The 26,721-nt window shown below is 41.9% G+C and overlaps 1 protein-coding gene across 4 annotated transcripts; it reads left to right on the top strand.

The window, feature by feature from the left end:
* The first annotated feature begins 990 nt into the window (after positions 1-990).
* LOC102793932 (5'-AMP-activated protein kinase subunit gamma-1-like) lies at positions 991-26,721 on the top strand. Of its 4 annotated transcripts, none has more exons than XR_004843312.2 (16): positions 991-1,360; positions 2,631-2,696; positions 4,298-4,553; positions 14,009-14,235; positions 16,519-16,570; positions 18,839-18,945; positions 20,051-20,132; positions 20,685-20,743; positions 20,827-20,872; positions 22,212-22,266; positions 22,372-22,498; positions 22,885-23,050; positions 23,149-23,186; positions 23,269-23,415; positions 23,505-23,688; positions 24,727-26,721. XR_004843312.2 is itself a non-coding variant. In XM_006810071.3 (16 exons), the coding sequence occupies exons 1-16, from the start codon at positions 1,277-1,279 to the stop codon at positions 24,756-24,758; spliced, it is 1,638 nt and encodes a 545-aa protein (XP_006810134.2). In that variant the 5' UTR covers positions 992-1,276; the 3' UTR covers positions 24,759-26,721. The 4 variants fall into 4 exon arrangements, 3 of the variants coding, with proteins under 3 accessions (XP_006810134.2, XP_006810135.2, XP_006810136.2); XM_006810071.3 differs by having other exon boundaries at positions 992-1,360; positions 23,505-23,598; XM_006810072.3 differs by lacking the exon at positions 2,631-2,696 and having other exon boundaries at positions 993-1,360; positions 23,505-23,598.

Genomic DNA, 26,721 nt, shown 5'->3' with positions numbered 1-26,721 from the left:
TTGCTGCCCAGAAAGTTTATTTATTTTTACTGTGGACCCCTGTCCACATTTTTACTGTGGGGTAAAAAGACAAACCAGGAACTTGTTGGTCATTTAATTGTTTATTTATTACTTAGTTAGTTTGGTTTAGTGTAAATACCCGCGGGGGAGGTGTTTATCAATAGCAGAAGCTGAAAAAACTTCAGAAAATACAGCTAAAATTCATAAAATCGTCTCTCCACATTTTACAGAACTCACCAGTGGACCCGATGGAAGTCTTTACCGGGGCGATTCTGTCCCCAGGGCCTTATGTTTGACACCCTTGAGATACGCGTGAAAATAGTAGCAACGATTTATTAAAGTATGAACTTCAAGCACAGAGCTACTACAAAATCAAACAAATGTTTTTAACTCCGTTTAAGGACAGAGAAGCATGTTGATATATTTTTTTAAATCCCTGCAGCTGTGGAGGTTACCACACAGCTGTCAGGCCTGCATTTAACTTTGAAAGAAACACGGAAAGAGTAAGGTAAGATACAGGCGGTATAAAGTACCGGTCACGATTCCTCCATTTTATTCGCACTAATTATTGTTGTTGTTGTTGTTTTTAAGCTTTTCATTCATATCCAGCCAGAATCAGAGTGGCACTGACATCTGTCGGTGAAACATCTGCACACGTCAGCTCCGCGCGCTGCTGTGTCAAACATGTTGTTCCCTTTAAAATGTGTTTGTTAGGGGTTTGTTTTTGTTGCTGTTGCGTTTTTCTCGAAGAAATGCGAAAGAACAACGCTTCAGAAAACCGAACAGTGCCTTGAGATTTACAAATTCACGGACAGCAGCTTCCGGGGCTGTGCGACCAAAGAAGCTACAGGAAGTATAGTTTTTACCGCACTTATCCTCAGATATGAAACGGTGGAGGCGTTTCTTTTCTCTGTAGATTTAATACCGAGGCGAAAAGGACCGCGGGAGGTCTCAGTTTCCTCTTTTGGGGAGGGGGTGGGATTAAATACAGTGTGACATAACACCTGTAAGCAGTCCTCGCTGTTGCACGCCTTCTTCTAATTTTTTGTGAACATGTGTGTGCCCTGCCTCTCTTTTTTACGGCCAAACCTACTTCCTGGTGGATGAGGCAGCTCCTCAGTGTTGTCGAGGCTAAAAGGAAGGTGGAGGCGGCTGTAGACGGTGTGCAGACGCGATACAGCAGTTTTTTTCCCAGTACACTATATTAGTAGTATTTTGTATTTTTATTTTTTAAGGTGTTGCGCGTTTGCAGGGGAAAACCCCCCCAAAACAAAACATGGGAAGCACGGTGATGGAGTCCAGCAAGGGGAGCTCAAAGAAAATACCAAAGAAGAGGAGAAGTCTGCGGATTAACATGCCAGTAAGTCGGTGAAGTATCAAATAATTTGGCTTCTTACTGAGACTCTATGGTGGGGTGGGTGGGGTAAAAGGCTGTAACTTTGAGTGGGCTTTAGCTGATTTCGGTGCATCGCAGTCTGCGAGCGCACGCGACGCATAAGAGCGTGCGCGACTGACAGTTGTCTCTGAGTCAGGACTCGGTTAATCTGTCCTAATGGCATGTAAACGCTCCCTATAAACACTCAGAAACGTGTTTTGCCTCTTTGCATTGAGCATGTGTAGCAGGTCTACCTTTATTGTGATTGTAGCCAGCTCCCATGTTAGGGCTGCAACTATTGTTTACATATCATGTTTACAAAAAATTGTTATTATGCCAATAATAATTGTGGGGAAAGAAAAATCCCAACACAGAGTCCCTGGTGAGATCCTGTTTTTCTCATGCAAACCCAACATTATTCGGTCTACTCTGGCACAAAAACAGGCGATGACACTGCTGATCTACTACGGCCCTGATTTACAGTTTTCTCTGTTTATTAAACTGGGTAATAACTATTTGCAATTGTGTAATCATTTTCTGCACAAGCTCCACAAAGCCTAGTTGTTATTGCGGGAGGCTTTATAGCTTTATTGTACCTCATGTTTCAAAAAAACTTTGGTCACTCTGTCCTGACAACGGCTTCTCTCCTGGTAGCATTTGTTTTTGCATGGATCCACTATCAGATCCAGTGTGCTGCACAATTTGCTCGAGAATAACAAATGGACAAGTGCAACATTTCAGCTTTATAGGCTGGAAAAACCTTCCCAGTGTGGCGTAAACCTTATGAATGCAGCTCTGTTTCTGTGGTTAATGCTCAAGTGTTAGATGTTGGAGCTTTCCATCGCTGTGTGAATTTCCCCATTCTAAAAAAAATCATGGTGGAAAGTCTATTACAGCTGCATAAAAAAATAAAATAACAGTACAGCTCTGCAAACTCGCCTAGTTACGTCTGTGCAGTTAAAACTGCCTTTCTGCAGCAACATGCATGGCATCATCGGCCTGAAGTGTAATGTCAAAACCAGCCCACAGTATGGGGAAGAAGAGTTTTGCCTTTCATTGTCCTGCAGAAGTTTCCGCAGTGGCGAAACATGTTTACCTTCTTTTTGAATGTCAGGCTAAGAGTCAAAAGCAGGTGGGGTTAACTTATTTTGACGTAAATGCGGACAAAAGGACAAAGTGTCAGTTTTATGTTTCTGTTGCGTTTCCGGGTGAAGTTTGCTTTATCCCTGACGCTCAGATCTCTCTTCATGTGCAGGATTTCGGGGCGTTTAATGCCCCTCAAGTGGAGACGAGTGGCTCAACCAAAAGCGGAGCCCACACGGTACATTTTGAAAGATTTTTGTGAAATGATTAATTCACCTGCCAACTGTTCTTTTCGTTTTCCTGAGCTTGCTTTTCTTGCCACGCATCTATCTGCTCATTAAATGTGAATTTGCAAGAGCAAAATATTCGACAAGGTCATCCTCTCCAATTCTGCCAACCCGCACTGGCTTACAGTAACATTACTCCCACAATGTCCAGGCATAGCACCAGCACATACAGGAAATTGATTTTTCTAAAAGAAAGCAGTCTCTTCCTACTGTCTCCTCCAGTTGATTTGAATAGGAACCAACTAACCATCCACTGTTACCTCATATCAGCCAAGATGCATATTATCTCAGTAATATTTGCGTGGTGCAGGTAAAAACCTGCATCGCCTTGTGTTTTGTAGGAGCAGATCTGTATCCACGCTAAACCCTGATAGCTGGTTCACTTGCCTTAACAGGCTCTTGCACAATGAAAGGGTGAGATTTGTTGGCAAACAGCAAAGATGGGTGTGTGCTCTCAGATAGTTAGGGGATTGGTTTAAATAAAAATGTGTTTGTGGAGCAGGACCAGCCCTTAGCGTACGGCAAAACGGAGCTTCTTCTTGATTTCTTCTTCTTTTTGAGTTCTAGTATTAATATTAGACATCTTTTTTATGTCCCATTAGACCCCAGTGTTTATTTTCTTTTTCTCTCCACAACATGCAGTTTATCTGTTTCGGTGGGAGTAATTATTCTCCACAGACTGTTACTGCAACACCCCTGTTGCATTTAACTGTTTTCAGTAATAACAGCCCCTGAGCCGGAGATCCCTGCATAATCAAAAGCTTCACTGTATGGCGAGCCCACAAACGGTTAAAAGATTTGTTGTTGGCACATCCAGAGCAGGCAGCCGTCAGTGGTGGGAGGAGGCCCTCTCTGTCTCCAGCTAGATTGGCTGCCATCTCTCGTGTTTTGTTTTGGTATGGGCACAGCAAAGAGAGAAGGATTTCTCCATCTGTTTACACGATATCGACCTTGCAAAGGCACACTCATAAACACAGAAGGCCCAACTGAAAAATATTGTTACCGCAGTTTTAAGTAAGAGGAGTGCTGATCGTCTGATAGTGGATGTTATGGTGTCCTTACTGATTTGTCATATCACGTGGCGTGAACTGCATACCATGGCAACATAACAGAAAGACAGGTTTTGCACGATAAGGCACAGTTCTTTGTAGAAAAACAAATATCTATGCACCCATGCATCACTTGTTTTTTTCCTGGTTGTTAGAATGTGTACTGATCAGTATTTTTAGTCTTTATAGTGTCTTTTACCACAACTGTAATGTGATTGTGATTGTAATGTGCCTTTAAGAGACACCCTTAACTGTCACAAAGCAGCCAACTATACAAAACTTGTATTTTTTTTTTTTTTAAAAAAGGAGAAGTGACCAAAGAAGTGCAATCAGCAGCTGTCATTTCACAATAAATCTCTTCACTACATTTGCTTTTTTCAGTACAGCCCCTTACTTTGCACTGCACTTGCTGTCTCTCATAACAGTGGCTACACGCTTAAACGTAAACCGTGCAATTGCAAATGTGCATAAATAAATAAATCTGCTTTCTTATTATCTCTCAGGGAGAGCGACTCATTCGTTCAGCCAGCCCCATCAAAGGAGGTTCTGCCAAGAGCCCGGACGTCACCACACTGCCTCCGTGTCCCCAGTCTGCTCCAGTTCAATCAAAGCCAAATTCAGGTTCCCCCAAAAGCATCTTCCCTTATCCCTCCCATCAGAACTCCCCTAAGTCCCCTCGTCGACTGAGCTTCAGCGGTATCTTCCGGTCGTCCGGTTCTCCCTCTTCGAGCATCAAACTCTTTTCCAGAACCAGGAGAGGTAAGTAGAAATGCAAACACGGCACTGCCTGCAACCTCCTTGTTGCACTGCAGTGTTCATGAATCCATTGTTTGAATCTTTGTTTTAATAGTTTTAAGAATGCATGCAAGAAACTTGTGCAAATATTTGAAGTCTTCTTTTAAAGCAGAGTTCTAAGAGGAAGACGCTTGTAAAGGAAGTAAGACACAATAGATGAAACTGTCATTTCAAAGATTATTTGGTTTTCCTGCTGTACGTACATGAGGTAAAACCCCCACGCAGGAACCAAAGCGTCTGCATTTTCAGTTCATCAGTTCAGATATCTGACTGTTTGTCACAGAACTCCTATAAAATCTGACAATGTCGGTTCACCTCAGGACAAAGTTCAATCAGGTGAGGTGCAGAGAACAATATTGATTTTGTCACACCAGAGAACGGCACACAAAACGGTGCACTCCTTTTGATTCTCACAATTGCAGATCTAGTCTCTCTCCTATAGATAAATAAGAAATAAACCAAAATAACAAGAAATTAAAAAAAAACACCTGTATAAATTAGACACTCATTCACCGAACCACTCCCACTACCTCTCCCTGTATCTCCTTTTATCAGCTTCCATATTTTGTAGCAATAAGGAAGTGGAGTTTTTGGTTTTCTCTGAGTAGAAAGAGAAAAAGTAACTTCTTTGTTTTGTGCCGCTCTGCAGCCAACAAGGTCACGAGTCTTGTCAGACAGATGGCTGTCGCATAGGCGCAGACAGACATTCTTCATAATCTCCTCTCAGATGTTAACAACTTTTTCTAGGAAAAGGAAATGGTTGGTTTTGTTTATTATCAGAATTAAGTTATCATCTCCCCTCCCCCCCACCAGCATTAAGCCGTGCAGGCAGTTTGTTATTAGGTTTCAAGCTCGGCATCCTTGGAGTTTGGAGTCCAGCCACAGTACGCGCATTAAAAAACTCACGAGCTGCATAATGGTAATACTGGTATGCACAAATTAGTAGAAATGAGACTGGGCAGAACAAGGTCTCATTTTATGAAGACCAGATTTAACTGGCACGTCTTCAGCTCTCGTGTCTCCATTTTTTTTGGTAGTTGGTCATTACATAAATTAAAAAAAAACCAAAAACCACCCTACCCGGTCTACATGGAAACAGCCCTGCTGGAAGCAAGCATCAAACAGCTAAAAGGATGAGTCATTGATTTTTTGGCTTGTGCAAGTACCCATTCTTCTCTGTTTCCTTGCAAAGGGTCAGTTTGGCAGAGCTGCTGGAATAGCTCTGTTAGAGCCCAGACTGTAAAAGCCAGTGTGCTCCGTTTCCTCTGGAGATTGTTATGGATAGTAACGGGGACCAAAACACACCCCAGCTGCTCCATCTCTCCCATCCCATCCCAGTTGCTGGTGATTAGTAGTGTAAGATGTGGTCTGAGGCAAAGCACGCTTCCTGCTCACTGATGATGTGGCTTTAGATTATTGGTGACTAATAGCGACAGAGTATTTATAACTAAATATAAAGTCACTGAGTGGGCACTTGATCTGTTCACTTTTATTTTGGAGTCAGATGTTTTTGTAGTAACCCCAGTTTTGCCACAAGGGTGCACTGAAGGCCTAGTTTGTCTTGATTTGACATTCAAACTAGTTCTAATGAACCTTTATGGTCACCTCTTTTATTAACATATTTGCAAGGAAACGAGTATTTTTGCAGACGTTTGTGTGGTCTCGATCATTTACATATATCATTCATCAGGATGCAGGTTTTCATGTTTAGGTGCACTTGCTGCAAATATGACTAGAATGCTTCCTCTTTCCCCGCTGGTCTAAATATGTGTTTTCACGTCGCCTGGACATTGTCAGTCTCTCGCTGCTCAAAGCAAGTGTAGCGCTTTCATAGCCTTATCTGGAAGTGACCAGACTCTCAGGAGCTCCTCACACAGCCATGCAGAGGTTTTTTTTTTCCACCCCTCTCACTCTCTCTGTTGCTACTGTGGGCTGCTTGTTGTCGGTAAATAAAGGAAGTAGGGAGTTTCTAAATTCATAAAATGCAGGCCTTACAAGGGCACAATGACTTTATAAAGTCACAGATGAGATCAAAGGACTTTAAGTGCTTTATGGCTTTCACACTTAACTCGCTTCAAACTGGCTTGAAATGAGTGATTTTCTCTCGGTTTCTCAGTGGAATGACAGCTTTAGTGGCTTTATCACTGTTAGGTGATAATCACTGATATCTGAAATTCATATCAGCCATTGACCCACTGAGCAGATTGGAACACTTGCATAACATGTTAATTGAGATCTGTGCTGGGCATGCTTCAGCTAATGTGGGCAGCAAAGAGGCGGCCATCTGTTAAGGGTAGGAGAGGGTATTGAATGGAAGCTTTCTGATCAGCTGACAGAACATGGGATGTCCCCCTGCTGTCATCTGATGGGGGCAGGCCTCAGCAATCTTAAATGTCAGGCACCCGAAAATTACAACTGCCTCCACAAATGCCAGTGGTGCGTATCCTCCAGCTCTTTGGTGATGTCGAACTGCAGATTTAGAAGAATTTTAAATGAAGGAGACGTTTATGCAAGGGAACCTTGAGGTTGCGTTATCCCCACTCTCTGTTACATTGTGTTAAGACGGAGTGAAACAGATGTTCCTGTGCTGAATTTACTCTGCGAGCAGAGGGAGGGCAGTGGCAGACAGGAGGCGGGGAGATGCGCAGCCCGAGCCAATCGGTGGGGTTTCCTTTCCAGACTGGCCTCCTTTTACAGGCTGCTGACACCAGTGCTATATTAAAGTAACATCACCCACAGCTGCACCTGACAACTCACAGCACTGACACTCCTGAGAGCAGGGGGAAATGCACTGAAGTCTGGCCACACTTGCAATTTGCATCACTCGCAAATGGGAACATTTCTTTGCTGAGGCTCGGTGGAATTCACAGCTTTTCTACTGTCTTCTATCAAGTGTTAGACCTGCTTGCTGCTGGCTCTGTGGTTTGTAGAGTAGCTTGTACTCAGCACTCGCTGTGATTGTCTGTTTCTGTTCAGAACTAGAGAGGTGCCTCCAAAAAAACAAATGCAATGTGGAACTTGACAGAACAGCTGAGGTTTGTTTTTCTCACATAGTTATATTTTTTACCCTCTCACTGAAGGCATCCAGCTTCCAGAGGAATCAACTCCTCCCTAAAAGACACCTTCAAACACAGGCGGCTGGATTTTTTTTTTTTTTTTTTTTTTTTTTTTTTTTTTAACCTGTACAATTTTGTTCATCTAGCAAATGGAGTGATTCTTACCTGGGGCAGTTTATGGGGCTCTTTTTGTGATGCGGATGGTCATGGTCAAATTTAGCTTAGAGCCCACCACCCACTGTGTTCCATGAAGAGGTTTGGCAGCCTGAGGAGAAGCAAGAAACGGAAGGAGCAAGATGGGCTAGGCGGGAGGCATCAGTCCGAGGCGTCCTACCTGTCTGGTAATGTGTAGAAAGACATTCAAAACAATTTCCTCTAACATTTAATTTGCTTATTATTTAGTAATTTAAAGTCAGAAAATAGTGAAAAAGAACCATCAGGATTTTTGTAGGCCAACAGCCCAAAACCCAAACCCATAACCTCATAAATGAGATACTGCAGTAAAGAGCGCTCCTGTGTATAAATATGGCTATCAGCAGGGTGATGTGATATGAAAGTAGTAGTTTAACCTCATTGTCAGGCTAAAACGGTAAATCAGTGCTGCACAAACAGAGCTGTGCTCATTACCTCAGAATATTGGCTCCTGGGTAGCTTTGCCCTAAAATGTTGTATAAATTCCTTTTTCATGGATTTTGTCCATGCTATCAACTTACAACTTTAAATGCATGAATAAATGTCTCAATAAATATACTTAACATTGACCGTTCAGGTTATTCTCGTCATAGCAAATTATATTAAATAAGAGCAGCTTTCTTTTTTCTTAGTCTATATATGTATGTGTGGTTATTAAGTGTCATTTCATGTGGCCATTAGAGCTTCTCTTAGTGGCTGGTTTCATGGCTGATCTCTGGTTTCACAAAAGCATACCATGCATTCGTGCTAAATAATTGGACACAGGTCAGTGGTGCTAAAGTTATGCAGGAGGGTCTGACGTGGAGTAAGCACTTAGTGATCGCTTGGCTAAATTCATATACATGCACGTACTGCATTGTGCTTGATTCACACTGTCTGCCTTTGCTAATTTAGCGATTAAGGTGTGTGTTTTAGTTGTTTCATGTCTTAAAGGAGACCCATTATACTCATGTCCAGTTCCATGAACTCTACTAAAGTATGTCTGCAAAACTTAGTGTTTAAAATGTGTCTTATTTCCCTTTAGCTAGCAATGTGAAGTCTCTCGGTTTCATTCACTACCTCTATTCATCTTCTCTTTAAACCAGCTTGGTTCTCATTGGCTACACTGCAAAACAGAAGATTACATCAGCAGGTCGGTGGGTCTTTTGTGTACAGATTAAAGAGGAGAAAAAACTTTAAATAATAAGGAAGTCCACTTCCACTGGGGTGGCTGTAGCTCAGGTGGTAGAGCAGGTCATCTACTGATCGGAAGGTTGGTGGTTCGATCCCTGGCTTCCCCAGTCTGCATGCCAAATATCCTTGGGCAAGATACTAACCCCAAATTGCTCTCCGATGCATCCATCGGAGTATGAATGTGTGTGAATGTTACTTAGAAAGCACTTAGAAAAATGTGCTTGTGCGAATGGGTGTGAATGGGTTAATGTACAAGTTGTGTACAGCGCTTTGAGTGCTCAGAAAGAGTAGAAAAGCGCTATATAAGAACCAGTCCACTTTAAGATGAAAATGCAAAAGTTATATGTATTTATTTTATTGTGATCCTGTCGTTATTTCATAACGAAGCAATTTATAGGCACTCGGTCTGATGTAGCATCGCTTCATTGTCTTTATTTCTGTCCCATATCCAAAGGGAGTTCAGAGTAGCTGCTCCATTTGGAGTGTTTCATTAAAATAGTCAGGAAGCATTTCAGCTTAAAGCTTAAGCAGAGATAATCAGAACACACCCAGCTGAACCGTTTAACACATCTCCTTACGTGTGGGTGAATCATTTACATTTATGTACATCATTCAGGTTTTCACGATTGAACGCAAGCCGTGGAAAACGAGAAGTAATAGAGATGCCAAACGAAAATACCAGATCACCATTGGAGATGTAATGCAGTTTTTGTGATGTGTTTAGTTCGTGTTAGTAAAGCACTGAGGGTCATTTTTGTGGTGTTCAAGTGGCGCTTTATCGCAAACTTCACAGCTCCTGATTTAGAGCCAGTCTGACCTCGGCTGAGTAGACGAGAGGAGCAGAGTCCTCTGTCGTAATGACGCATGTCCATATGTGGCCGTATGAAGTTCACTGTGGGCACTGTGGGCCTCAGCCTGATCCATAGGTCTTTTGACTCTGAGCATCTACACTGCGTAAACCATGTCACTTATATTAGTCACCGCACCCTTAAGGAGGCAGACACCTGCGTGTGAAAATTCTTGTCAGAGCCAATTAGATACCAGTTTGCTACTCGGTAATGCTGTGTACACGAGTTTCTACTGTCAGTAGTACACTTGAGATTTTGCTAACCTATCGAAGACCCCAATTGTCAAATTCCTCTTGTTCCTAGAAAATTAATTTAAACCCTCATGGGTGATTGGTGTCATGACTGCAAATCCCTACCATCTCTACAAGCTACACATTATACTTTTACTTGTCTAAAGGCTGCAGTGCCATGTTGTTTTTTGGAATAAAACTGTTCTTCAAGAACTGAACTCTCTATCAGTTAGTCTGATAACTCAGAGTTGACAGAATGTAGAATGACAAGAGGTTAAAAATCAGAAAATAGTGAAAAATGTCATCGGGATTTTATAAATCACAAGAATATGGCTTTGCATTTCTCTTTTTCGTCTGACTTGCAAACCCAAAACTTTTAAATTTATTATGATATAAAACAAACAAAGAGTATATTCGCATAATTCAGATGCTGGAACGAAATCCTGTTTGGTATTTGTGCTTGAAAATACACTAATCGACAAATTAGTGTGTTACTGTGATAAGGAATTGGCACTTTCATTGTCAGGTTAAAGAGAGATGATAAATTACTGCTGCTTTTATCTCCCTGCACACATAGATTTTCACTTTTAGATGTAATAAAAAAAAAAAAACCTGTTAGATGGACTGCTTGCAGCAAGGCATCCATTTCCTGTTTCCTGGGTTTGGGCTAGCTGCCCCTCATTAACTGGGCTAAAGCGAAGGCTCCCAACCCCGCTGTTATCTGCTCCTGTGGAATGTGCCACAACAGCGTGGCTAAAATAAGAAGGCTACACAGCGGAAGCAGGGCACACCAGAGAGGCCACGCCAACTAAATGTCAAGAGATAGTGTGGAGTGCGCTTGGACAGGCCGAGCAAAAATGTTTGCTTGAAACACTGAGCCTGAGTTAATCATTACCACTATTAGTTTTTGATTATGAGGCATGTAATTATTGACAGAGGCGTATAAGGTTTTTTTGTTTTGTTTTTTTAACAGGTAAAGTAACAAACCCGCACCGACGCCAATACACAGACTTTAAAGCTGACTCATTTGGGAATACAGCTTACTAAGTTTACAGTGGTCATGCTTTATTTCCAAGGAATATATAAATATAAATACTGACTAAGTCGAGCCTGATGCTTGCTTGAAACCGACTGTCAGTAATAACTGTTCTGGACGTCCCGTGCTGTAGGCCTTGTAATCTGAACCGTTTGCTCCACATCATCCATGTCACTCATTGTCTGGCCTCAGAAATATGTCACTGGGATGAGGCCAGTGCAGCGTGAGTGTCGCATGTCACCCTGCGTAAGATCGTGGGCGCCTGATGTGAAAAGCGTGTGTGGTAGCTGTCATGTGACACACACCTACAATCTGACACTTCACCGGGAGGAGCTGCGTCACAGACAGCTGACTCTCACAGTGGAGTTATGTTTAATGTGGCTGCTTATGTTGTAATCGGCGTGGTTATGCTCGAGGGACACAAAGAACAAAAGAAGGACCTTCTTTTCTCCAGTTACACTCCTGACACTTTATTAGGTACATCACGCAAATACTAAGCTGGCCCTCTTTTTTTGTCTTCAAAACTAATCCAAGAAAATATTTTGGTTCATATTAACGTGATAGCGCCACCGAGTTGGTCCTGTCATTCCACCGCATCCCGAAGGTGCTTTATCAGATTGAGCGGAGGCCGTTTGAGTACAGTGAACTCATTGTCATTTTCAAGAAAACAGTTTAAGATGATCTGAGCTTTGTGACATGGTGCGTTATCCTGATAGAAGCAGTCTTCAGAAGATGGGTACACTATAGCTGTAAAGGGATGACCATAGAACTGCTGTTTTCCATTTTTCTGGCCATTTGTTGTAAACTCTGGAGATGGATGTGTGGGAAAATCCCAGTAGATCAGCACTTTCTTAAATACTCATACCAGCAGCAACCACGCCATGTTAAAAGTAACTTAAATCACTTTTCTTCCCGATTCTGATGCTTGGTTTGAACTTTAGCAGTTCTGCTTGGCCATGTCTACGTTCCTAAATGGACAGAGTTGCCGCTGTGCGATTGACTGATTAGATATTTGCATTAATGAGCAGCTGAACAAGTGTGCCTAATGAAGTGGCTGGTGAGTGTAGATCTGCTCAGCTAAGTCGAGCTGGGCGCTGCCTTCAAAGGATTTTTTTTTCCATTAGTAGATGCAGATGTCAGCAGCTGTCAGGTCTCTGCAGTCATGTTGAAGAACACGTCACAGGTTTAATTACAGTTTTGAGTCGGTGGTTATAGAGACACAGCCACTTAATTAATGAACTTGAATATACTTCATGAAAGTCTATGACTTATGAGTCAGTATCATTTATATTTAAAGTGTAGCGCAAACATAGGAGTAAAGAAAATTACATTTTCAGTATACGTGAACAAAAATCATATTAAAATAGCATTAAATAGCTTTCAAATCCATTTTTATTCTACTTCTGCTTGTGTTTTAATATGATTAGTTTCAGACATTCACATTTAATTATAACGACATGCATCAAATTCAGCGTTAATGAGTTTCCAATCCAAAGATGAGTAACAGGAGCTCAGCTTTTGGACTCAGGATTCAGCCTGATTCCCTCTCAGCACAGCAGACCTGGACTGTGTCTGACTTAAATTGAGGATGGGAAAAATGTTAACACCAAATCCCAAGACACTAACCAGGCTGAGTTTCAGATGGACTAACAAAAACAAAAGACTTTATGCACCCGCACAGGTGTTTCCACTTCTTGCTAATTAGACTTCAGCTAGACTGTAATTACATCCCACACAGTCCCGAGAGGACGTCTAACACGACGGAAGAAGTGAAACCCACAAACACCACCGTGGTCTTTTGTTTGTTTGTAAATGGATAATTCAGTACCATCCATTTTCTTCTAATTCAGGGACTTGGGAGGGGATATGCAGCCTATCTCAGCAATCAGAGGTGGGGTACACCCTGGACAGGTTGTACACACACGGACAACTTAGAATCACCAATTAACCAAACCCCACTAAGTGCATATCTTTGGACTGTGGGTGAAGACAAAGAATGTACAAACTCCACACAGATGATGGATTTGAACCCAGGACCTTCCTATTATGAGGCAACAGTGCTCACCATACCATTTAAATGTTTTATGGTTATAATATTTACAATGATGAATAGTGTTTTCTTTTTCCCCACTGTGACCCACATTAGATCAACTGGTATTTAAATTGTGCTTTCCTAGTCTTAGTGACCACTCAAACTGCTTTAGGCTACCAGTCATATTAAACCATATATTCATACTTTCAGCGCTTCAGCTTCCTCGCATCCATGGCCTATATAGAGTCTTTGGCCTGTGGGAAGAAACTTGATTATTTGGAGGATGTGTATGCACAGGGAGAACATGGAGACTACTGCTCCACCATGCCACCCAGCGGGTGCAGAAACTCTTTTAAGCTTTTCTAGTTCAGTAACTCTTTATTTGATGTCATTGCTGCTTTTCAGGCATAAACTTGAAGATTTGCTGTTGAATCAGTGTCATATTTTTCTTTAATCTTCAACATGGTCCCACTTGTCTATTAAAGCTTGAATATGTTGCTAATTTCATGACTGAAGTCGATTTTACAGCTGTCTTTGAAATGTTGATTTTCTAGTGCTGTGTATCCCTGTGTAAAAAACAGGGCCACTAAAGCTTTATCTCAGAATCTGTGTTATTTCTCATGGAAATCTCCTAGTTCAGATCGCTTTTGCTCCTCCGTTTATTGCCTATGACAGCGTTGACAGCATCTGCAGCAGCCACCACTGTAGCGCCTCCTTCTCCACCAGCAATGCTTATCATAGACGTCAATCAGCGCTGCATCTCGGTGTTGCTGAAAGTGCGGTATGGATTGACATCCAGAGAAACAAGAGATAAGCTGAGATATCTATTTTGGACTCTGTATCTTTCTCCAGCCTCTGGACTCTCTACACCACCCCACACCCCAACCCAGGCATCCAGCCAACCAGTGTTCACCCAGGAGGCCCAGCAGAGCGGCCCCAGCCCTGAACGCCCGGAGCAAAGCTCTCGCTCTCGTTCCCTTTCCACACCTCCGGACACAGGACAGCGCCTCAGCCTTCCTTCTGCTAAACCCCCAATCCCTTCATCGAGCCCCGTGCCACCTTATTCTACCTCACAACAAGTGAGTCAAAAAAGATAAAAAATCTATTTTAAGAATTTATCTTTGACCCAGGGCAATTCAGCCAATGCCTGTGAGCTTTAACTCTTAAAAGAGTGGAAGTTAAGTGAGTCCTTCAGATGGTTTGCTGCACGTTCCTGCACCAAAATAAACAAAACATAAGCCAGACTTCATGTACAGCATCTCAAAACTCCAGATACACATCAATGATGCTATAACTATGCAAGGTGGAAGTTTGTGGAGAGAGCGCTACAAGTTCACAGGCATTGACTGAACTGTCTCAGGGATCAGGATTTAACTGCATGAAATATGTGTGTTTAGGTCAATAACAAGGCTACTGAGCCATATCCTCCTTCCTTACAGGTAAACTATTTTTTGCACTGGTTCAGTGTTGGCAACAAAAAAAGACTCCATGGGAAGCTGATAACTATTTTTTTCCCTTTGTGCCTGAATAACAGTGGCTTGCATGTCTCCCATCTATGAGTCATGTGCTTTGTTTACTCAGAGTCATGAGTTTATCTGCAAATTGGTGTACAGAAGGCAGAGATGCAAATCCTTTTAATTCAGGTTCGCTTTTCCTCAAGCCTTGTTCTTGCGTCAGCAGGACTTTGTTTGTACCATAAGCTCTGAGCTGCTCTAGCTGCAGAGGAGAGGGTGTAAACATTGTCTTGACATTTAAGCCATAACTCAAACAGCTTTCAGTGTCAGCTAAGCCGCTGCATAATTGACTGTAACCGGAAAAACAGCTGAGAACAAGTTCAGTCTTTGTCACAAGACTTTTCACTGAAGGTTTATTTGGATTCTGACAGCCTGTGTCTGGATTTTATACCAGATTTCTTTGAGCTAGAGAGGAATTACTCCATCGCTCACTGTGCTGCTTTAATGAATAATTATCTGAAGACCCGTCTACTTTGAGTGATTGTGGATTCTAGCCAACGATGGTAAATCAATATTTCATCACCAGTGTTGTATACGATTGATATTAACACCCAGGGACACACGATTGTGGTTGGAGGGCGATGAGCCGTTGCGGGTCAGCTCCTCTGCGCTTCCTCTGTCATACCTTAAGGGACACTTGGTAAATAAACTGAAGTTGTTGCAGTTTACCTTTTGGCCAGAAGTGATTAAATTCATAGATCCGCGCTTGTCTGCCTCCCCGTAGTTCTCCTTTAACACAAAAGCGGTGCCTACTGCGATGCCGCAACCAGAGATTTATGAAAGTGCAGGGGTAGTTCTTTTTTTTTTCTTTTTTTCTTTTTTTTTTGGACAAGAGAAGCGCTGTGTCACCGTTGCAGGACAACACCAGGGGGGAAGGGGGTGGGGGCTGTTGAACATCCACGAGTAGGCATGCGGATGCTCTCCCGTTGTGCTGCAGTGGCTTCTTGTGAATATGTGCTTGCAAATTAGGAGCCAGGGGAAATCAGGTATCAACAAGCGCACTTTGAGTATGCAAATATCTCAGCATGACACAGCATATTTTCGGCTGGCTATTGCACTGTGCTGTGAGGGAGAGGGAGTCAGCACAGTCTGCATGCCATATTCTCGGGCTCCTACTACAAGGACCCCAAAGAGTTGCTTTAGTTCAGCCATGTGTCTCGTTATGTCTGAAGAAATTATCTCTGTAGATGTGACAAAGGAATCCCCAGCTTCTTGCTGCTAAGCAACACAAGGGATTTCCTTATATGGCGAAGCACCCAGGTTGCGCTGCACGGAGGGGTGTGTCCTGAGCGCACGGTGCTTCCTGCTTTCTATCTGTACCCCCGCCGACTCACCCCCCCACCCCCGTGCCAGCGACTGTTATTGTGGTGAGTTTAGCAGATTGAGGCTTTAACAATGAATTGGGCCGATTCGTTGCAGTTGGATTACTGCTCACGCGTCTGTGCAGTGGCTGTATGAGCAGCGTTGGTTTCCTCCGCTGCAGCAAATGGATCAGGACTGTTCCACTGCGAGTTTTTAAGGGGGTGTGTGCGTGTGTGAGAAGTCTAATATTGTGCCGCTAAAGTTGTACCTCCTCCGCGCGAGGGTTCTTATCGCGTTACCTGCGTATATTTAGCGGACCTGTTGTAGGATTACGTAATCGGTACAGAGACAGGGTCGCACGTCGCGGTTTAGTAGTTTTGGTTGCTTTGCGCACCGCGTTCGGTGCGATCACAGTCTCCTGGGGCCGCTGGGGAAAAAGTCGGCGTCGCTGCTGCGCTCTCACAATTTACAGCAAAGTTTTTGTGTGTGTGGTGCGGGGACTTGCTGCGCTCTTCACTGCGAACTTGTGTCTTTGCTCTCTCCTAGGTCTACAGTTTATTCGAAGGCATGCTGGAGAAACTTGATCTAGACGATGATGGTAAGTAACCAATTGCAATATTTGCTGATCCAGTGCTCACCTTTTCCTGAGTGTGTGTGTTTGTGCGCGTGTGCGCACAATCTTCACCTGGCCTGGCTCGGTATAATGAGGGTGAAGGTGATCAAGACGTGTTGCCAGATTCAGGTGAATGTGCCAGGTTAAAAAACTGCTCCCCTGTTCGCAGTGCGCTGTGTGCGGCGCGTGTGTAGACCTGTTCACAGAGGGCCAGCTGTTCATCCGAATTGTGTCAGTATCACCCTGTTGATTGCCCCCACAGACTGCTTTCTACCGGTGTGCTCTCAAAACGTGTGTGTGTTTGCGCGCGCCTGTTATTTGCCCCCCGTCTCCTTGTCGTCACTGTTTTAAATGCTGAATGTTGCGGCAGGGTTGACGAATCAATGCGCATACATTTGCCCAAGAGGCCATATTATAACCAATACAGACTACTGTGTGCAAATGTATTGGGGTAATCAAAGGTTACGCACACACACACGCACACACACACACGCACACACACACACACACACACAGAGTCTTCACAGCATGTAGGGGAGGGTTTTAATTGGTGTGCTAACTATGTCATCTCCTTGAAATATAAAACAAATATTTATCAAAATGTTAATGAAAGCTCCTAAACCAACTTAAAATAAAATAAAGACATTTAAATTGACCTTAAGCAACTGAAATAATTTCCATGGTTTTACACGATGCATTAAATCACTTATGGGCTTTTACTTGAACCTATCTGTGAATTTTCTGTCACGGCAACATGTTGCAAGGATGTTATCTCCTGCAGTACTTTCCTGTCCATGTTTTCCCACTGTTTGTGTACTTCTATGTTTAAAGCGTAATTATCTCTAAGATGGAGCACTAAAGTGGCTGTAAGTGGTTCAGTCCCGTAATGGTTAGTGTGTGTGGTGTTGTTTCCAAGCTCTCGTTTTATACTCCCTGTGAGATTTCCGCCTTCCTCTCAAACCGCGGTGTACGGAAATTAAAATATTACTTCTGGAGTTATCTTCTAAATATTTACTATTAGCTGACACTCCTGGAGGAGGTTTTAAAACCGTTAGCTCTAAAACCCAATGAAGCACCTCATTACAAATAAAATCGTATTACTGGCAAATTGTGATTAAAAATAAAAAAAATTGTTCTGCAGAAAAAGTTCCCCGTGAGTGTTATATGGATATTTTAAATACTGTAGATTAATTTGAACACAAAGTAACTTATAGTCTGTAGAATCACATGTTTGTAATGTAGCTGTACTGTAGGACCACAAATCTTGAAATAAATGGTTCTTGATATTGAGTTCAGAGTCTGAAGGCTCTCCCAAGTGACGTAGGACAAAATAAAGGATGCACTCTGAACAGGTCAGCAGTCTGTTGCAGAGTACATTAAATATATTTTAAAAAAAATAATAAAAAGCTTTAGCTGAATTACAAGGCTTGAGCACTGTCTTATCTACAAGGTGACTAAAACTGTTTATAAAAAAATGAAGGTGGTGTCTTAGCAAAATATCTGGTTAAACTTTATTTAGTCCCCACCCACCCCCGCCAACTGATATTATACTGAAGGTGGTGGTGGTATCTGCACCAATTCTCTTTGCTTTGTAAAACGAGACATTGTAAGAGCTGACGTTTGGTCTCCATGATCAGAACTTTCTTTCATAAGGTGCTAAATGAGTTATTAAAGACTATTTTACATAACACTTTGACCTCCTCTAGATTACACATGTTGACCCTGTTGGTTAGTAAGAGAAAACTTGTATTACGCTGATGAATCAGAGAACCCGTTTACTTGGGGTTGCTAGCTCTGTTTCTACACAAAATACAGCACCCTATGCAGAGCCAGCTTGCCTGAGATTTATCCACAATGTGCAAGTGCAGACAACTGGAAGAAGCTGTTGGTCTCCGAGCTTGACACGCTCAGTCCATTTTTAACAGGACATGAAATAACTATGAAATCTAGACGCAACGGTTTTCAGTGAAACCAGATGTAAGCGGAGTTTAGCCTGTTTCCAGAGACAATTGTGGCCAAAAGATGGCGCTAATGTCAAGGATGGATGTAAACTGGCACGTGAGCAGCTTTATGGCAGAATGCTGTTTTGAGATGAAAGGAGAGATTGCTTTCACTTTACTGTGTTTTAAATGATGCCAATTTTTAGATTTTACTGAACAAGCACAGCTTGCTTTGCTTTTTTGATAGAATGCCACTGGTCTGGAAGTGTTTTCACACTGGTTTTATTTATTTATTTTTTGTTTTGTTTCGCAGCTGCTGAACCCGAGAGTGATATTTACATGCGCTTTATGAAATCCCACAAGTGCTATGACATCGTCCCCACAAGCTCCAAGTTGGTTGTGTTTGACACAGCACTCCAAGTAAGCACAATAATATACTCTGTCCTTTTGACTGCAGACAAAGCTGTTATGACTTGTTGTTGTTTTGTTTTTTTTGGTTTTAAAACAGAAGCAGGCACTCAGGCTAAGTTAATGTTCAATAAACTAAGCTGAAGTATTTTACCTCTCAGCAGTTTCTGTGAAGTGGCTGATCAAACTGTCATAAAGCTGTTAAACACTAATCCTCGAAAGTCTTTGATGCGTAGTTCTTTAACTACTAAATGCACTAAGGCAATGGGTTAAGAGAAGCAGTTCTCTGGGTCAAAATGCCTTATTCATGTCAGGTCAGAGGAAAATGGGCAGACTGCTTTAAGCTGATAGAGAAGCAAAAGTAACACAAATAACCACTCGCTACGTAAAATGTAAGAAAAGCATCTCTGAGCACCACAGGTTGAACCTTGAAGCAGAATGCCACACCAGGTGCCTGTTGGATAAGAACGGAGGCTAAAATTTGTGGGATCACCAAAACTGGACTGTAGATGATGGGAAAAATGTTGTCTGGTCTGATGAGCCTTATTTTCTGCTGCAAAATTACAATTCTAGTATCAAAGTGTGGCGTAAACAAGATGAAGTTCAGGCTGCTGTGGTGTAATGGTCTGGAGACATTTTCTTGGCACACTTTAAGCCCCTCAGTAACAATTGAGTGCTTAAACAACACAGAGTACCTGATTATTATTGCTGACCATGTCCATCTTTATGGTCAACTTTATGACCACAGTGTACCATCTTCTATTACCTGCTTCCAGCATCATGTCAGAAAACTCAAATTATCTCAAAACTTGTACCTTGAACTTGACTGTTCAAGAAACACGTTCACTGCACTCAAGTAGCCTCTACAGTCACCATATTTCAGTCCAGCCGAGCACCTTTGAGATGTGGTGGAACAGGAGATTTACATCGTAGATGTGCAGCTGACAAAATTACTGAGCAATGTTTCCAGCAGATCCAACCCAGTACTATGAAGGTGTAACTAATAAAATAGCCGGTAAAGGTGTATCAGTTTATGATAGGCATTAACTCCTAAGAGTTCACAGAATAATAAACAGAACAGTCACCACCTGCAATCATTTCAACGTTTCTTTGGCAGGTTAAGAAAGCCTTTTTTGCCTTGGTAGCCAACGGTGTGCGGGCTGCTCCACTATGGGACACAGAGAAGCAAAGCTTTGTGGGTAAGAAACTTGACAAATAGGCCTTTCTTATTGTTCACTAAATAAAATACAGTTTATTGAAGGAACTGCTATTTTTATTTGGTTTTTTTTTTTTTTTTTTTTTTTTTTTTTTTTTTTTTTGACATTTAAAAAGCTTCCCCATCAAAGATGCAGTCAATTGTGGTCTGTATTTGACTTTTACACTTTTTACTGTGTGAGTATAAGTTCAAGAGTTTAAGTTCTTGTAATAGAGTTGTATAATAAGCTATAAAATGCAGAAAAAATCCTGTATTAAGAATTTAGATGAGAAAAAGAAAATGAGAAAAACATCTCTGTAAACTTCTGTCACTACAGTGGTGTCAAAAGGCAGAGCAGAGGTGAATTGGATTTGCTGTGCTTTATTGAAACGACTTGTGATGAATAATGAATGCAGAGTCAGTGTGAGAATAAAGCTGTGGTGTGCTGTTTAGACCACGCCCTTATAAGCGCTGTCTCTACCCAGCTGCACGCAGGCTTGGCTCTGTGTGTTATTCATTATTTCAATGTGATTTTTAATGCCTGTTTTCATTGCAGGAATGCTGACAATCACAGATTTCATCATCATACTACACAGATACTATAAGTCACCGATGGTAGGTGCAGGTCACAGCTAAGGCGTGTGAGATTTACCCCTTGTTCCACCAAGAAGTACAGTTTTCTTTTGGTTCTCTTTCAGGTGCAAATTTATGAACTAGAGGAACATAAGCTCGAGACGTGGAGAGGTAAGTGCTTGTTCTCCTGTGGTGCATGGATATTGTACGGGTTTCTTTCATTTTTACCAAAAAAGGAAAAGCTCATTAAAAGAAAAAATGAATAAATACCTGACTTGGACTGAGGCTGAAGGAATGCTGTTTGTCTGTTTGGGAGTGTAGAAAAGATTAAAAAAGAAAAGTCAGTGTGATACATGAGAAAATTCCACCCGACCCAAAACTATTTGTACTTGTTTGTATCCAATGACACGCTGATAATAAAAATGAACGAATGTGAATAAGTGCCAAAATAATAATGTCATTGTTTTGGAAAAATGAAACCCCGTCAGACCAAATGATACTCACTGGATAAGACAAATGATGTCAAACTTTCCACTAGAAAGAATAACATACAGTCATGTGAATGCAAAGGTTTTCACAGGACTGTGTGCAGTCATGTGGAAAAACTAAGTACACCCTTACTGTGTACATAGGAATTAAGAGTAGCAGCTGGGTGCTGATAATGAAATGCTCTTTATTAATTGATGATCAGTAATTTTGATCACCTCTGTAAAAGCAGATTTGCTTTTACCGGTCTGGAGCATTCAGGTGTGTGTTAAAACAGTGCTACATTGGCCCATCGGCAAAATGTCCCCAAGGTCAGACTGCACAGTGCTCAGAGAAACTGCCAAAAACCAGACAGTCAGACTCGGGTTTTTGAAAACTCTGCGAGCCTCGAGTAGCATGTTAAATGTTAAAGTTCATCACAGTACAATTAGAAAATGACTGAACATTTATTACTTGTTTGGAAGGGTTGCCAGAAATCACGCATGAAGGCCAGCGGTCCAACAGCTAAAGCTGGGTCATGCAACAGGAAGTGTTCCCAAACACAGCCGCAAATCTGCAACAGAATGTCTGAAAAAGCGCAAGAATAAAGGTGTTGCAATGATTCAAAGTCCAGCCCTCATCCTTATTGAAGTGCTGTGGCAGGACGTTAAAAGCGCTACGAGTACCCACAAACGTCAATTAACTCAAACCGACGTTATAAAAAGAAAGTGCTCCAAAATTCCTCCCAACAATGTGAGAGACTGATAAAGCCATAGAGAAAATAATTACTTCAAGTTGTTAAGGCTAAAGGCGGTTCCACAAGCTGGTGAATTATGGGGTGTATTGCATAAAATCCTGTGAAAAGTGTTTTTTCATTTGACTGTATGAAAAACACTGAGCAAATAATTAAATTCTTGTTTGTTGGTTGTTTTTTTGTTTTGTTTTGGGTTTTTTTTTTTTTTTTTCCGTTTTAAATATATGGATGCATATTTTGTCTGTGTAGAAGTGATTGTAAGCCACCATTGTTTTGTTTCCTGCCTTGCAGAGGTTTACCTTCAAGCAACATTCAAACCTCTGGTGAACATATCACCAGATGCAAGGTATGTTTTCAGAAGAAATAAAATATGTAATGTGTTGTTACGTATATTTGTGAGTGAGAGGATTTTTATTTATTTTTTTGCAACTAACGTCTGCTGTGCTTGCAGCCTATTTGACGCCGTCTACACTCTCATCAAAAACAAAATTCACCGGCTGCCTGTCATCGACCCCGTTACAGGGAATGCACTTTATATTCTCACACACAAGAGGATCCTCAAGTTCCTCCAGCTCTTTGTGAGTCCAACCCATCAGCTTGCATTAGCATGCATAAGCTCAACGTGGTTTATTGATTTTTTTTTAAAGTTTATATAGGTACAAAAGCGTATTATGAACTTTAGATGGGCTTTTAAACTACATACATGATTCAATAAGAAACAAACCTTTTTAAAAAAAAATTGTTTTAAGCATGAAAAAATCAGAACATAGCATATAGAAAGAGCAATAAAGGGCACAAACTGATTAAGATTATGCAGGCTGGGGACCTTCAAGGTGCTTTCTCTAGTCTTCTCTCACTTTCACTTAATTGGCTCCCCCTAGTGGTCAATTCTTTAAAAGGAAGAAATTGGATGAATTGTTTTGAGTCTTCCTGCCTCTTCACTACGAGTGTTTGTGTGCCTCAGATGTGTGAGATGCCAAAGCCAGCTTTTATGAAACAGACTCTTGGCGAGCTGGGCATCGGAACATACCACGACATTGCTTTCATCCACCCAGACACACCCATCATCAAAGCACTCAACATCTTTGTGGAGCGGCGAGTGTCTGCTTTGCCTGTGGTGGATGACTCCGGTGAGACCACAAACTTCAGTACTGGCATCGTGTACCTTTTTATTAACGCAACCTAATCAACTTTAAACTAATTAGATTTTTTGTTCCTTCTCTTACAGGCAAAGTTGTGGATATTTACTCCAAGTTTGATGTGATTGTAAGTTTAAACGTACCACATTTTTTGCTTTATCAAATACTTGGGGCATACTGTTGTTTGTTGATTGTGTTGTTGTGTGTAGAACTTGGCTGCTGAGAAGACGTACAACAATCTGGACATTTCAGTGACCCAGGCTCTGAAACATCGCTCTCAGTACTTCGAAGGAGTTATGAAGTGCCATAAAATGGAAACGATGGAGACCATTGTGGACAGGATAGTCAAAGCTGAAGTAAGACACAGAGACAGTGGATTCAGTTCCTCAGGCGTAGCCCCACTGCTGATTTCCAGCTCACCTGTAACTGTGCATTATTGTTCCAGGTGCATCGGTTGGTGGTGGTGGACGAGCGCTCCAGTATCGAGGGCATCGTTTCCCTGTCAGACATCCTTCAGGCGCTGGTGCTCAGTCCTGCAGGTATAGATGCTCAGCATTGCTAGCGTCAACTCCCCCTCTGCCCTGGACCTTGAGCTCTCTCTCCCCACCTGCCCTCTAACCCTGCCCCAGGTAGGAAATACGCCGGTTTGGCTCGCAGCTGGCTATCACCTGTAGCTGGCTATGAAGAGGCATGGTGGCCATCTGTCCGGTGTCCTGTTTGTCCTGCTGGCTGCAGCATTGTGCAGCAGTGTTGTGTGGATTTTTGTGTTTGGACAGAATGCATAGACGGAAAAACTTGCAGCCAGTTCTTGAGCAAAATTAAAAGTAAACGCGAGTTTGGTGGTTTTCAGTTTACAGTGGCTTTTGTTTAGAAACAAGGAATAATGTGTAAGTAGGATAAAGGGAACCTCTGTTAACAAGGATGAGTCCACGTTAGTATCGCACTGGAATTCATCGTACACTTGCGGTACTTCAGTTTTGCAAAGGCTTTCCACTGCGGCCCAAATGTTTGCTCCCTCCAGACACTTTAATGAACTATGTATGCTCTGCTTTGCTGATGTTTGGCCTGCAGCAAGCTCTACATTTAGTATTGATGTGCTTAAAAGAAACTAACATGCTTGCGTAGTTATTATTTTATTTTTTTGTGTGTGGTTTGTTCAGATTATAACCCCATCAGATATGAGATGGTGCAAAGTACTTGAAAGAAAACGCAGCACACGGGCCTTTGTCACCTCATAAATTCTGTTTTTTAACCCAGCTCTTATTGACGTCTCTCTCAAGCCGTTTCGGGTTCTTCCTGAGTCTAAAGAAAATCTAGCGGGGCAGTTGTGGAGAGTTTTAAGGAGAATAAAAAATGTTGTTTTGATAAAACAGGAAGTTCAGTTGGCGGGATGTTGTAACAGCAGGCAGACTTGTGCTCACACACCTGCTTTTATTGACCTTGGTGTGTAACTGCAGTTACACAGAAATGGTTGTTAAAATTCCAGTCATTGGTGTCGAGCCTAATTCCAAAAATCAAAAAGAATATAAGGATTAAATTAAAGTTTAAACTCTGCTCCTGTCTCTACTGCAATATTTATATTTCCTTTCCCTGTTAATTCATAACTTGTGCTCCCCCCCCCCCCTCCCCCCCTCCTCCTTCTCCCCCTTCTTTCTTGTGCTCCCCAGATACCTGTAAGGAGGAGACCACGACTGAATAAGAAGTGGATGTATCAGCTTAAGTGGAGATGTGGTGAGAGTAATTAAATTGAAACATTAAGGTAGGGAGTGTAAGGCTGAGTGGAGCCAGGCTGAAGGTCCCAGATACCCCTGAAACCAATGCACTAATAAAGGCTTGGAACCCAAAGAGCTAAACTGCTGAGTGAAGTGGACTTCTGCACTGAAGATTGGATTTTCTTTTCTTTCTCTCCTGAATTTCTTTTTGTTTGTTTTTTAACACTGATCAGATATGCATATGTTAAGGGTGTAGACACTGATCAGCTGCAACATTAAAACCACTGATGGGCGAAGTAAATATTGAGTCCAGTGTGTTCTAATTGTGTTTTGGGTCCCGACATTTATTTGTCTATGAGGTACATAACATTCCTTGCTTGATGATTCTGTTAAAACAAGACTGATTAGACTCTAAATTAGAAGAAACGAGAATAGGTCATAGAAAAAAAGTGTTTGAACGTTTTTAAAAATCTGAGTTTTCTGCATGTTATTGCTGCTTGGGGCGTTCTCATTAACCGAACAATTCAGAGATGCATGAGAAATGTGTGGTGCATGCCTTTCCTTTAATGAGACCATGCAATGCAGGCTGGAAATTTAGAGAAAAAAAAAAGTGCCAAAGATGCTCATGAGTTGCGTACAGATGCCTCAGATTAGTGGAAAGGGGCTATAGCCATCCACCAACCACCGGAACAGTTTTGCAAACCAGCCCATCTCTGACCCCCAAGGCAAAAATTCTCAGGAACACTTCAGTAAACTGCTTCTAAACTTCCCAGATCCCAATCTAATCAGTCATCCCTGGGGAGCACAGGTATGACCTGATCCACCAGGGGTTTGCCCTCATTGTATGATGCCAGATAGAACGGGACACCCAAGGGTCCTGTCTCCATTCTCAATACACTACAGCAGGTTTGGTAGTGTGACGGAGACCTGCCAACAGTATTGGGACGGTGGTTCTTATGTTGTGGCTGATTCCTGTTAACACAGATAAACTCCATTACGGTCTCTTTCTGGGGAAAGATTGGAAACGTCAACACGGGTTCTGGTGGGTTTGGGATTCAGTGTTTCGGGTTGTGTAGTTACAATCATGCTGCTGTCATCACAAGTTTAAGTCATGTAGGAAGCCGAGCGTTAACTGGTAGCAAAACCACACGTCACCTGCAATGTGGCCACTTGACGCCATTAATTGCCAGTGCCAATACAGACCTACTCAATGCCCAATATTTATTTGTGCCTTTATTTTCTTCTCTCCACAGAAATGTATGTTGTAAAATGGGTGCAATGATGAGTATGAATGTGTAATATTGAAGTAGAGTGCAAATTGTACCTGCTTCTTCAAAGGTGTGCATTAACTTGGTTGGATTGGGGGCGGCATAAATTTAAAACTGTGCCAGAAGCGTCAAGAAGTTCTGTTAAATCTTATTCTTGAAAGAAAATCCTAAATCATGCACGAAGATGCACGCTTCTGTCAGCCAGGAGTGCTTTAAGTCACGAGTGATCAATAAGAGTCAAGTATGGATTTTTATAATGGTAACACCTGCTTCAGGAAAAAGCCTTTTTAAATATTTGAAAAGCCCCCCCCCCCTTCCCATTTATTTTCAGTAGTTTTGAATCTTCAAATCAGTCTGGTTATCTCAGCTGTAGCTCGACAGGACTCATCTCCATCTTCGAGTGTAAATAGGATCGTTTTGGGGAAATGTGTCACAGAAAGCTTTATTTTTATGAACACTGACGTGTTTGAAGAGAGACTGCAGGTTTAATGTTATTTTTGTAAATACATTGTGGCAATATGTGTAGGTCAGAGAAACTTTGTAACGGATCAACATGTACTGTAAATGTGCAAGCATGAGAAACTACACTTCAGCAGTATGAATGTTGTTTTTTTTGTTTTTTGTTTTCTTTTACTTTTTTCTATTTTTCTGGCTGCAGAAAAATAAAGAGACACTGAATGTA

The sequence above is a fragment of the Neolamprologus brichardi genome, chromosome 18 (assembly GCF_056152115.1).
Source record: "Neolamprologus brichardi isolate AB-2024 chromosome 18, ASM5615211v1, whole genome shotgun sequence".
NCBI classification, from domain to species: domain Eukaryota; kingdom Metazoa; phylum Chordata; class Actinopteri; order Cichliformes; family Cichlidae; genus Neolamprologus; species Neolamprologus brichardi.
The sequence above is the reverse complement of the archived record's forward strand: the minus strand, read 5'-3'. Positions and strand labels throughout refer to the sequence as shown.